Source organism: Mugil cephalus, chromosome 2 (genome assembly GCF_022458985.1).
Source record: "Mugil cephalus isolate CIBA_MC_2020 chromosome 2, CIBA_Mcephalus_1.1, whole genome shotgun sequence".
In the NCBI taxonomy this organism is placed as follows: Eukaryota; Metazoa; Chordata; class Actinopteri; order Mugiliformes; family Mugilidae; genus Mugil; species Mugil cephalus.
Genome location: NC_061771.1, coordinates 68,509 through 81,735, shown reverse-complemented (window position 1 = coordinate 81,735; position 13,227 = coordinate 68,509). Strand labels below are relative to the sequence as shown.

The window sequence follows — 13,227 nt, the reverse complement described above, 5'->3', positions numbered from 1 at the left end:
TTTATCCAGGTACTCAGGCTTCCTTCCATCATCCAAAGAAATCCTCGTTAGGTTGATTTGTTTTGTTTGTAACACAGTGAGGTTAAACAGGAAATGATATGAAATTAGACAGTAAAACATGTTGATAAAGTATGTGCTACCTTCTTATGAGCCATGGGGCTGCTCTGCGGACTCTGGAGAACAGGGCTGGAAGCTGTAGAACTGACTGCCAAGTGTTGTGGCAGTAAAGAGTCCATGTAGATATTGTAGTCCAATGTAGGCTTAGTTTTGGCACTGCCAGCAGATGCTGGGCAGACTGATAATTCCTCTGACCTTGGCTGGCATCCCAGTGCCTCGTCCAGACTGCTGCAGCTGTTGTTGCGACTGTGAGTGTTCACGACTGGAGGGTACAGCAAACATCGGAAAGTAGAATTAGAGGCTTCAGTTTTTATATGTGGCTATTTTAGAAACATAAAGAATGCAGAATAGTATCTTAACCCTGTGGCCTCTATGCTTGACATGTGTCAACTTCAGTTTCTTTCCGTGACCATTTTAGCTGTGTCATGAAAGAAATTTAAAATGTTTAAAAAGGATTTAAATTTTTGGAGTTTGGATAAACTACTAAATTTGGGTTAAGAACTGTCCAACTCACTAACAAAAATGAAGGATAGTGGAAAACCAAGCTGTTCCAGAGTGATGGATGCATCAGAATAAGAAGGGAGGCAGATGAAGTGATGCACCCATCAGACGTAGTGCCTGTGGGGGCAGTGCTATGATCTGGGTTGCTTCAGTTGGTTAGGTCTAGGTTTAGCACATTATGTGCCCAAAGAATGAGTTCAGCTGACTATCTCAATATACTGAATGACCAGGTTATTCCATCAATGGATTTTTTTTTCTTCCCTGATGGCACAGGCAAATTCCAAGATGACAATGCCAGGATTCTCCCGGCTCAAATTGTGAAAGATTGGCTCAGGGAGCATGAGACATCATTTTTATACACAAATTTTCCACCAGTCCAGACTTTAACTACATTGAGAATCTTTGGGATGTGCTGGAGAAGGCTTTGCACAGTGGTCAGACTCTCCCATTGTCTTGGTGAAAAATGAATGTAACACTGGATGGAAATAAACCTGTGACATTGAAGAAGCTCATCGAAACAATGCCACAACGAATGCATGCTGTAATCATAGCTAAAGGTGGTCCATCAAAATATTGTGTGCGTGTACCCTTTTTTTGGTGGCAATTTTCTTTCTGGCTAGGCAGTGTAATAAAACTTAGTTAAATGGCTTTCAGTCTAAACTCAACACTGAAAAATGTACTTTTTAGTGTATTCCTTGGTATTTTTGGCCAAAGAAGATGCCAGATAATGACTAATGTTGGTGTATGAAAACTGTATTTGCAAGACAGAGTGAAATAGATTATAAATTTCTGCAGAATGATGTTTTGTTTCATAAAAATGCCACACAAAATAGCCCTTATGTGCCCAAATATCTACTCTTATAAATAAATAAATAAAAATCACAGGACATCTTGCAGAGGTCAAAGATGCAGCCACAGTGGAAACAAACTATGGTCCTGTTTCTAAATCTGTTCTAGAGTTTATGAAGACTTAGTCAATACTAATGTTCTAAGTTAGCCTTAGTTCCCAGATGAGATCGGTTTTTCTCTGGCAAGATGGCAAGAAGGTCATATTCACTGCATGCATGTGATGTACTCTGAAGAAAAAGATACATCTTCTACCCAAGATGAGGACACATACTTTCCTGAAGAAGAGGGCACACCCTCCTCAGAGGATGAGAAGTACTGATTCCTCTTCCTCAGAGGGTGAGGATGATACAGATACAGTGGTAGAGACTGAGCAGCTAAAGGCAGAGAGAGTAGGAGCAGTGGCAAAGACCTGATGGCTGACTGAATGTCTTGTCATTGTAAAATGATGTGGTTTCCCGTCGTCAAAGAAATCCTACACTACAGTCTAGTACCCACTGCTATCATGCCATCGTCCACCCTGTGTGCAATTTTCTGCATCAGCAGAGGTCTGCCTTTGACCTGTTTATAACGGAGGAGATGATTCAGCTGCTGTGCATGCATGAATTTGATGTTCGTCTTCAACAAAACTATCATGGCTTATATGCCCAAGCAAGAAAGAATGTGATTCGTTTGAGCACAAGGCACAGGGAACCAGCAGTCAATGACAGTGAAAAGAGGAAGCCTACAGCAGCGTTCGACTACAACAGAAGCAAAGGTGACATATATAACCTAGACAAGGTTGTTGGCACATACAATTGTTGAAAGGAACCAGAGGCTAGTTGTTTTGTGACTGATATTCAACAGTCTAAATCACAAACAGACCCACAGTTCTGACAGAAAACCATCTTGACACACCTGACAAAGTGAAATAGACCAAAAGATCCTTAACAGCTAGACATCATTCAGAGATCAAAAGAAATTCATGAAGAAATGAGATGTGCTTCAGTATGGTATGGGTCAACAGGACTTAGATGGCCAGATGGATGGCGCCGTAATGGCAACATGCAGCAGTAATGTGTGAGAGTGGGGTGTACTGTTTGTCGACTAACTTGTCCTTCACGTCTTGTATTTTTAAAACCATGTTCGCATGAGGCTCTGCGATAGACTGGTGACCTGTTCAGGGTGTACCCCATCTCTCGCCTGATGAGAGCTGGCATAGGCTCCAGCAACCCCTGTGACCCTAATGAGTATAAACAGTAGTAGAAGATGAGTTGAGATGTTTTGCATGAGTTATTGAGGCAGTGATGACTCACTTCAGTTTTAAATGTTTTTCCTTATATTTGTGCTTCTGTGACACTTTTTGAGAGGACTATGTGAGGCTGAGACCCATCAGTATGGTTGGGAATTCATTCTCCTGCTCCGTGATTCGAGCATGGGAGTCCTGGACAGCTCAGCCATGTTCCTGACAGATATTCTCCAGCATGCTTATTCAGGGGATGCCGGTATTCGAGGATCCAGAGCAAGAGTGGTAAGAATATGGGGTAAACGGGGAGGAGTACTCCAGAGGCTTAAGAGGCAAGGCCACTGGAGGATCCTCCTTCCAACAATCATCCTTGCCAATGCACAGTCACCCTGAAACAAGATTGACATCTTGCAGGCAAATGTCAACTTCTTATCAGAATGGTGAGCGGCTATAGCTCAGTAGGTAGAGCGGGTCGCCATGAACCGAAGGGTTAGGGTTCAATCCCCCGAGTGTGCCATATGCCGAAGTGTCCCTGAGAAAGGCACTGAACCCCCAGTTGCTCTCAGTGCAACTGGCATTGGTGTGTGAATGTGTGTGCTTGTGTGAGTGAATGGGTGAATGTGTCTCTGACTGTAAAAGCGCTTTGAGTACCTTTGGACCAGGAACTCCATATATAAGAGCAAGACCATTTACCAAAAATGCTTGTCTTATTGCCCTGATGGAGACCTGGCTAAAACAATTCAATTTTATTTATATAGCGCCAATACCAATAGAAATTGTCTCAAGACGCTTTACAAAAACATCCTGCAACCTCCAGAGCAAGCCTGAAGGCGACGGTGGCAAGGAAAAATTCCCTTTTAACAGGAAGAAACCTTGAGCAGAACCCAGCTGTTTATTCATCAATAAGGCAGTGCAACATGGTGGTAGTCTAGGAATCTCTGTGGTCCCGACATTGATCTTTTATCAGTGTCATTACATCCTTTTTTATTTCCCAAGGGAATTCCCTCAGCTGTTTCTCATGTTTGCACATATCCACCCGAGTGCAAATGTAGATACTGCAAATAAAAAATTGGGGATACTGTACACAGGCTTAAGAGTACTACTCCAGACATGCCTAATTTTATTACTGATGACAGAGAGCCTTTTGTCATGTCTGAACACTGTCGTTTATTTAGTTCCCATCTACAAACCTGCCCTGAAGGAAACAAAACCCGAACATCGATTGGTTCCGGTATGTTCAGTGTTCGAAGAACTGTTCAGTGTCTTGAGGAGCGTTTCTACTGTACGGATGGTATCTTTTCAAATAGAGTTGCTCTGATTCGGATGACCTGACGGAGACTGTGACAGATTATATTAACTTTTATGATTATTCCAAAAAACATCAACATCTTTCCTATTAATAAACCTTGGTTGTCTAAATGCCTCAAATACATCATCAACCTAAGAAATATTAGTTTCATTCAAGACGATGAAACTCGTAACAGGGAACTGCAAAAGCAAGTTAAGGGGGAAATTAAATTTTCATAAGGTGCAAACCCTGCTGAAAAGTGGGAACTCACAGCCCACTTGGTGGGGTGAAAAATCTATTATGGGCCTGAACACTAAAAATGTGCTCAATTTCCGTTAATTTCCCTCAAATCAGATAGGGAGGTGGCAAATGATCTGGACTCCTATTACAAGCGTTTTGATATTCATGACTTAAGTACTGAAATGTCTGTGTATAAGAATCCATCTTTACAAAAAATAAGTATACACATCAACAGTGAAGCTGTGGTTAAACTCTTCAAAGGAGTAAAAGAGAGGGAAAGTCCAGGCCCAGATAACATTAGTGGCCGCCTTCTCAAGAACTGCGCAGCACCGTTGTCTGACATCTTTTCTTTCATCTACTCACAATCACTTCAGCTCACTAGAGTTCCCAGCATCTAGAAAGATTCTGATTGTACCTGGGCCCAAGATCAAACACCCCCAATCACTTAAGGATTTCCGCCCCATGGTTCTCTCTCACCATGAAGGCTTTTGAGAAGATCATTAAGGCTGAGGTTTTAGGGGTACCTAAGGAAATTCTGGATCCATTCCAATTTGCCTATATGTCAGGCAAGTGTGGAGGATGCTGTGATTACCTAACTCCACTCACATTAAGGCCATCTACATCGTGCTAGGACCTTTGTACAGCTGCTTTTTATTGACTTTTCTTCAACTTTTAATTGTATAGAATCACATATTTTAGCTGAGCAACCTGCTGGCATAGGCACTGATTATGGTCTTATCTGCTGGATAACTGACTTTTTAACTGACAGATCCCAGAAAGTGAGAGTTAATGGTGTTTTATCTAAGGTTCTTCTGTTCTCCACTGGTTCACAGTTCACTCATCCTCTCAACACTTTTATTCTCCTCGTATACAAATGAATGGCAGCGTCATTATGAAGGCAGAAACATTTTTAAGTTTGCAGCCCCATCCCGATAAATTAATTAATCCATTAATCAATGCCTCTTTATTAAATCAGATAAACATATCTCCATTAACACTATGTGCCCCAGTCTGTTAAAACTAACTAAAACTGTAAGTAAGGCTTTACTTAAAAAACCCACTCTTCACCCAGATGTTTATGCCAACTATAGGCCAGTTTCCAACTTTCCTTTTATTTCTTAAAGTTGTGTGACCATTTAAACAGAAATGGTTTGTTTGAAGAATTTCAGTCAGGTTTTAGAGTTCATCATAGCAGAGAAACGGCTTTGGTTAAAGTTACCAAGTTACTCCTCATGGCTTCAGATGATGGACTTGTCTCTATACTTGTCCTGCTAGATCTCTATGCTGCATTTGACACTATTGATCACAGTATTCTACTACAGAGATTTGAAACTGTGATCAAGATTACAGGAACTGCATTACACTGGTCTGAATCCTATCTGTCAGACAGATTCCAGTTTGGCAATGTAGACAATAATTCTTCTATATATTAATAGAAAGCATAGCATAAACTTCCATTGCTACACAGATGATACCCAGCTATATTTATTCATGATACCAAATGAAATCCGCTGGTTAAACTCCAAGCATGCCTTGAAGACATAAAGGCTTGGATGACCTGTAATTTTCTACTTTTAAACTAAGACAAAACAGAAGTCATTGCATTTGGCCATAAACATCACAGAGATTCATTATCTAATCATCCTGTTTGTTTGGATAGCATTACCTTGGCCCCCAGTACTACTGTGAAAAACATTGGTGTTAAATTTGACGAGGAGTGTGTCTTCCAGCCTGGAAGGCATGTAACTTATTACTGTCTGGCTGGCCAAATAGCCCTTTAAAAAACCTTTAAATTTTAAAGTCCTTTAAAAAAAACAATTGATTCAAAACGCTGCAGCAAGAGCACTGACAGGAATTTGCAATCCTCCTCCTTACATACAAGGCCGTAGCTCCATCATATCTAAAGTACCTCATAGCACCATATTGTCCCAAAAGATCACTACAATCTCAAAGTTCAGGTCTACTTGTGATTCCAAGAGTTTCAAAAAGTAGGATGGGAGATAGAGCCTTCAGCTACCAGGCTCCTCTCCTGTGGAACCAGCTCCCAGTTTGGGTTTGGGTTCTCTACTTTTAAGGTCAGGCTTAAGACGTTCCTTTTTGACGAAGCTTATAATTAGGGCTGGACTTAACCATCCGTTAGTTATGCTTCTATAGGCCTAGGCTGCTGGGGGACAACGCACTGAGGACATGTCCTCTACTTTCTCTTCTCTGGCATCAAGCTCCTGTCCTCTCATCTCTTATAATAGGGGGTCCAAGCAGCGAAGCTGCAGGAACCCCATTGTTTTTCTACGTTTTATTATTATTATTATTGGTGGGGGTTCAAGCAGCCCAGCTGCAGGAACCCCATTGTTTTTGTTAGTGTTATTATTATGGAGGGTCCAAGCTGCTGGAACCCCACTGTTTTTGTTAGTGTTATTGTTATTGGGGGTCCAAGCAGCAAAGCTGCAGGAACCCCATTGTTTTTCTACGTTTTCTTCTTATTGGGGGTCCAAGCAGCAAAGCTGCAGGAACCAGATTGTTTTTGTTATTATTATTGTTATTATTATTATTGGGAGTCCAAGCAGCGAAGCTGCAGGAACCAGATTGTTTTTGTTATTATTATTGTTATTATTATTATTGGGAGTCCAAGCAGCGAAGCTGCAGGAACCCCATTGTTTTTGTTAGTGTTAGTATTATTGGGGGTCCAAGCACCAAAGCTGAAGGAACCCCATTGTTTTTGTTAGTGTTATTGGGGGTCCAAGCGGCGAAGCTGCAGGAACCCAATTGTTTTTGTTAGTGTTATTGGGGGTCCAAGCAGCAAAGCTGCTGGAACCCCAGTGTTTTTGTTAGTGTTATTGGGGGTCCAAGCAGCAAAGTTGCTGGAACCCCATTATTTTTGTTAGTGTTATTATTATTATTATTATTGGGGTTCCAAGCAGCAAAGCTGCAGGAACCCCATTGTTTTTGTTAGTGTTATTATTATGGGGGGTCCAAGCTAATGGAACCCCATTGTTTTTGTTAGTGTTATTGTTATTGAGGGTCCAAGCAGCGAAGCTGCGAGGAACCCATTGTTTTTGTTAGTGTTAGTATTATTGGGGGTCCAAAAATGTCATGTTCCCTCATGTCACTTGATGTGTTTGGATATAGACCTGAACTGCTTTTCATTTCCCACAAGGGGGAGCTCAAAGATTTTCTACTGTCTCTTCATATGAACCACTGCTGGCCAATTTTTTTTTTTTTTTTTTAACATCTGTCCCACCAGGGGGGACTCAAAAGCCACACATTTTGGCCTGGCGGGATATCAGGTCATATCTCGTTTAGACACATAGAAATTAAATTTAATAATCCGTCTCCAGACCCTGCCTCTATGACACTTGCCAAATTTGGTGTCATAAGGCCACTCGGGAGCGCTGCAGGTAGCAAAAATATCGTGTTAACTCATATAACTTGATATGTTTGCATGTAGGTCTGAACTGCTTTTCATTTCCCACTAGGGGGAGCTCAAAGACCACACATTTTCAACTGTCTCTTCATATGAACCACTGCTGGCCCAATTTTTTCATATCTCTCCCACAGGGGGAGCTCAAAGGCCGCACATCTCGGCTGTTTTCTAATTTCTGTTCATATGAACTGCTGACAGCCGGGTTTTTTGCATCTCCCCATGGCGTCATCTTGCTGTATGGAGTCCATAACTGCTTGGACCCCTCATTGCTGCATGCAGCTATATTTATTATCATTATTCCGCTTTCTTCTGCCACTGGAGTCTGTGGCAGCTCATAGAACCGTATGGTAAAAAGTTGTGAAATTTTGCACATAGCTTAAGGACAGCGGTATATTTAATTTAACTGAGTTACATGTTGCCAGTAAGTACACTCTAGTGCCACCAATGGGTCAAAGTTGGAAGTACATTTGCGCACGTAACTTCTGAATCGTACGCCCAATTTTCAAAAACAAGGTGCCCTTGGAATCCTTGGTTCCTCCTGAGTTCAACCTATCCTATGACGTCATGATGCGTCATGATAGATTGTCCGCTATTTTGGATTTTGTCAAAAACCTTTAAAAAGATTCAAGGGTCGCAAATTTTGTCCGATTCTCACGAAAATCAGCACAGACTTCAGACCAAGCTGCACAAAAGTTACTAGATGGGTTTTTTAATTTCCACTTCGTTCGTCCGCTGCGGCCAATCGAAATCAGCGGCGAAGGCGCCATTTTCGATGTGAGCTCATATCTGGGCAACAGTGTGACATATTGACATCACATTTGGCAATATGGGTCCTGACTCGGTCCCAGGTGAACACCATGTTTGGTGCCATTTTGCCTCTAGGGGGCGCTGTAATTAGAAAAACATGATTTTGCTCATATCTCTTGATGACTTTATATTTGAAATGTGACATCCACAGGTACTGTGGGATGCCCTATTGATAGTTCATGCCAACTTTTCATGTTAGCCAATCATTGTCGGCAGCAACGCCACCAAACAGGAAGTTTGCTCGTATCTCGGTGACGCTTTGACTTCCGAAGACCAAACTTAGTCATTCGGCCTCTAGGGGGCACTGTAATTAACAAATTGCGTTTTTTCTCTTTTCTCTCAATGTGTTAGGATTTCAGAGTAAATTTTCATGTCTACTTATACTGTGGTACTTATACTGTTATACTCTCAAACTTTCACATAAGATTATCAGCTATATCTTGTATTATTAGATTCTATGCATTTCCTTCAGCTCGACACATGTATCTATGAGAGAAGTTTGTTTATGTTCCTTTTCTCTACCTTTCTGGCCTTCAGCAGATGGGTCCCTCCATATGAGTTGGGTCTTGCTCAAGGTTTCTTCCTGTTAAAAGGGAGGTTTTCATTGCCACCGTTTGTATTGTTAGTAACGCTCTATAAATAAAATTGAATTGAAAATTAAATTGAGATGACTCTGCCATTGTCTCACTACTAAGTCAACATGACCCAGTGCTAGATGATTTTATTGCTTGGTGCAAACGCTCCTTCCTAAATATCAATGTTTCTAATACCAAACCCTAACCCCTCAAGGATAATAAAGTTTATGTTGACCTTACTGTGAGCACCCTCAAGCTTTCGGACTCCAGCAAGACATTATCCACAAAGGGTCAAAACATGGAACAGTGGAGAATCATCCCAGGAGTGGCACTGTAAGAAAGAGACTGAGCAAATATGGCCTGCATGGCAGAATTCCAAGACAAAACCTACTGCTGAGCAAAAAGAACATAAAGGCTCATCTCAGTTTTGCTATAAAACATCTTGGTGATCCCCAAGACTTTTGGGAAGTACTCAGTGCACTGACAAGAAAAAAGTTAAACTTCTGGAAACGGTGTGTCCCATTACATCTGGCATAAAAGTAACACTGCATTTCAGAAAAAGAACATCATACCAGCAGTAAAATATGGTGATGGTAGCGTGATGGTCTGGGGCTGTTTTGCTCCTTCAGGACCTGGAACACTTGCTGTGATAGATGGAATCATGAATTCTGCTGTCTACCAAAAAATCCTGAAGGAGAAAATCTGTTTGTGACCTCAAGCTGAAGCGAACTTGGGTTCTGCAGCAGGACAATGATCCAGAACACACCAGCAAGCCCACCTCTGAATGACTGAAGAAAAACTAAATGAAGACTTTGGAGTGGCCTAGTCAAAGTCCTGACATGAATCCTACTGAGATGCTGGGTCATGACCTTAAAAAGGCAGTTCATGCTTGAAAACCATTCAATGTGGCTGAAATTGTGCTGTAAAACACTCATTGTAAGTTATCGCAAACACTTGATTGCAGTTTTTGCTGCTATAGATGGGCCAACCAGTTATTAGGTTTAAGGGGTAATCACTTTTTCACACAGGGCCATGTAGGATTGGATTTTATTTCCCTTAGTAATGAAAACCTTAATTTAAAACTGCATTTTGTGTTTACTTGTGTTATCTTTTACTGATATTTAAAATTGTTTGATGATCTGAAATATATAAAGGCAGGGTGTGTAAAATCTGTGCTGCCCCCTCCACTCCCTTCCCCCCATGAACACGCACATTGGTGGAGCAATTATTCAGTTATAGACCATGGTCGAGTCACAAGGTAAGTACTTTACCATTCTATCTATCATGCGCTAATTTAATTTATCAACAAACAAACGTTATTTCAGCATAGCTATTGACTAGCAAAGGGACGTGAACATGCACAATTTACTTTATGTGGAATAACTGATAGGAACACCCAAAACAGCGACACTGTGGCCTGTAATTGATGGAAAACTTCTGACTAGATGATTTTCATAAAGCCATCAAATACAGCCAGGAAAAGGCACAGAAGTTAAGCTTTCTCTTACAGCACTTGAATTACAGTATACGGACAGGCTTTTATTGAATTTGGACAAAATTACGCCTATTATTTTTTAACATTTTTTTTTACCTGCCCTGCCTTTAAGTGACAAATGTGCACAAAAATTAAAAATCAGGCAGGGGGCCAACAATTTTTCACACCACTGTAAGTTGTATTATGTTTTTCCTTAATAATAATGAATAATTACCTTCATTTGAAGACTGCATTTTGTGTTTACTTGAATTATCTTTGATTAATATTGTTTGATGATCTGAAATATAAGTGTGACAAACGTGCAAAAAAATACGAAATTAGGAAGGGAGCCAACACTTTTTCACAGCACTGTACACACTAACCGTTGTTTTTGTTTTTGAGTACAACAAAGGCAGGAGGACGTGATTTTAGTCAACAGTTCTTCAAAGACCCATGTAAAAACATGCTCTTTTATCAACTCTGAAATGATCAGTTTCACACAAGCACACAGACAGACAGACACCTATGCGTGCAGACACACACCCACATTTGGGGCCCCCTGGTGGTCACAGGCCTCCATAATATAAATGGTAAATTTAAAAGAATTTCATGCATTGGCCCAATGGCGAAATGGTTGAATCCATTCAGAAAATGTCAAATATCCCAACTTTTCTAGATGAAATGCAAACATTACAGAATGCATGGTTTTGTATTGTAATGATGATAATGATAATGCAGTAAGATTAAAAAATGTGGTTATAATGAAAGTCTATGGACCATTTTTTGGGAGTATCTGGCACTACATAAAAATACTAATGCAATCAAACCAATTTTATTGCTAATCTTTGACTTATCCAAGACTGTAATCATCAAAGCCCACCACTTCTGTTTTATGAAAAATAAAATTAGACTGGTATTTAAAGGGTTAAAAGTACATTATTGGAATTTTGGTAGTTGAAGGATTAAAACATTTAAAAAGCAATGAATATTTTATACTTGTGAGAACAACTAATGTTAGTTAAATGCGTTATGCACTTTATGCAAGTAGCAAAAAACATTAAGGAAAAGAAACAACAACAACAAAAAAAAACAGATTCAATCTGTGCCCATTTTTTGTCAACGGCAAGCTGATTAGATAGAGTTTTTGACCAAGACTACAGGGTTAATCTATGCTCAAAAATAAATAAATAAATAGATGCAAGCACTTTCACTCACCTCTCTTACTCCCAACAACACAGGAACCTTTTTTCAAGTCTGCCTTGAGCTTAGAGGCTACAAGAAACCTCTGGAACCATTCCTCCTTGTCCCTCCCAGTCCTTCCGAACAGGTAGATGGTCAGACCTCTGTTGGGAGAGGAGGACAACCTTTGCTCCTGTGCTACTCCGTTCCCCTCTACTTGGCGCTTCGTGCTAATGTCATCGCTGGCCTCCCACCTGTCTTCTTCTGCCTTTGACATGAAGTCATCTTGTTTACAAAGTTCAATGCAGATGGGGTATTTTTTGTTCCAGATTCGCTTCCTGGCAAGATTCAGTGGTGCCAGATACACCTAGGCAAAAATTGGAAAAAAAAATCTGAGTCACATTCTTGTTTAATTTCTTCAAAATCAATCAAAATTGCAGATTTTCTATGATCTCCTGTTTATAGACTTTTTCTATGAATATTTCTGAGCCTAATGTTATTTGACATTCACTGTTTGCACATGTTATAGAATCTTAAGAATGACTTTCATAAGCATTCAGAGCTGTAGTATGTTGGATACGTAACAGTGGTGTACCCACATTGCTGTTGGTGAGGTCATAGATCTTCTGACTGATGAAGTTTACATCTGGTTTTGGTTCATTATGTGCAGCACGACGGGAAATGTTGTGGTTAGGTTTAGACAGACGAATGATGGAACCCTCCAAGCGGACATACACAGAGTGTGTCAGTGTGGCATGGTATGTCTCTGGGTCATAGTTCAGTATCTCATTCATCCAGCCCTGGAAGAAGGACATTGTTGATTTTACAAAAAGTGAATGCCATTCAAAGCACTAGGTGGCCACCAGACATTTACAATTGAAAAGTTTTTGCAGGAGTTGTGAAATGTTGTCAATAAATAAAATATCCTGCTCCGTCTAGAGCAGGGGTGTCAAACTCATTTTAGTTCAGGGGCCACATACAGCCCAATTTGACCTCAAGGGGGCCAGGCCAGTTACCCAATAGCTTATTACGTGGTAAATAACGACAACTCCAAATGTTTCCCTTTGCTTTAGTGCAAAAAAGTACAGCTACATGTAATGAACAACTGTGAAATTTCTTATTTCGTCAAAAATTTTCAGCTAATATCTTCAGTGTAATTTTTGCAAATTCATCCCACAGGCCAGATTGGACCCTCTGGCGGGCCGGTTCTGGCCCCCGGGCCTTATGTTTGACACCCCTGGTCTAGAGCATCAATCTCATCCATAAAGCTAAACGCAAAATAAGAGCAGTTGCATAACTTTGTCGGAAGATGGTGGTGTCAAAACAGCACAAAAAAAAAACTTTGTTTAGTTCAAATTAGTTCTGTGTCTCATGGAAGATTGCCTGTGGTACAATAAGGTACACATCTCTTTATTGTGACATTTTGTGAATTACATTTCAGCCAAACTATTGTCGGTCACAAACAAATGTTAGGAATGCACCCAAACTTTCCTCTATTCAAGTCAAACGTTTTTGCAACTCCAACAGTTTGATTTAATTTTTAAATGGTCAAAA

General features: G+C 40.5%; 1 protein-coding gene across 7 annotated transcripts in view; it reads right to left on the bottom strand.

Moving 5' to 3' along the window:
• LOC125004621 (testis-expressed protein 2-like) overlaps window positions 1–13,227 on the bottom strand; it is an 81,618-nt gene that overhangs the window by 31,353 nt on the left and 37,038 nt on the right. For 6 of the 7 annotated variants that reach the window (XR_007112366.1, XR_007112367.1, XM_047579353.1 and 3 more), the window contains 3 exons: window positions 12,273–12,473; window positions 11,710–12,040; window positions 141–379 (listed from right to left, as the gene is read on the bottom strand). Coding sequence is in view for 5 of the 7 variants with exons in the window: in XM_047579353.1 (XP_047435309.1) it covers window positions 141–379; window positions 11,710–12,040; window positions 12,273–12,473 (771 nt within the window). In the remaining 2 variants the exon portion in view is untranslated. The remainder of the gene's footprint in view (window positions 1–140; window positions 380–11,709; window positions 12,041–12,272; window positions 12,474–13,227) is intronic. The other variant, XM_047579351.1, reaches the window with a different exon arrangement.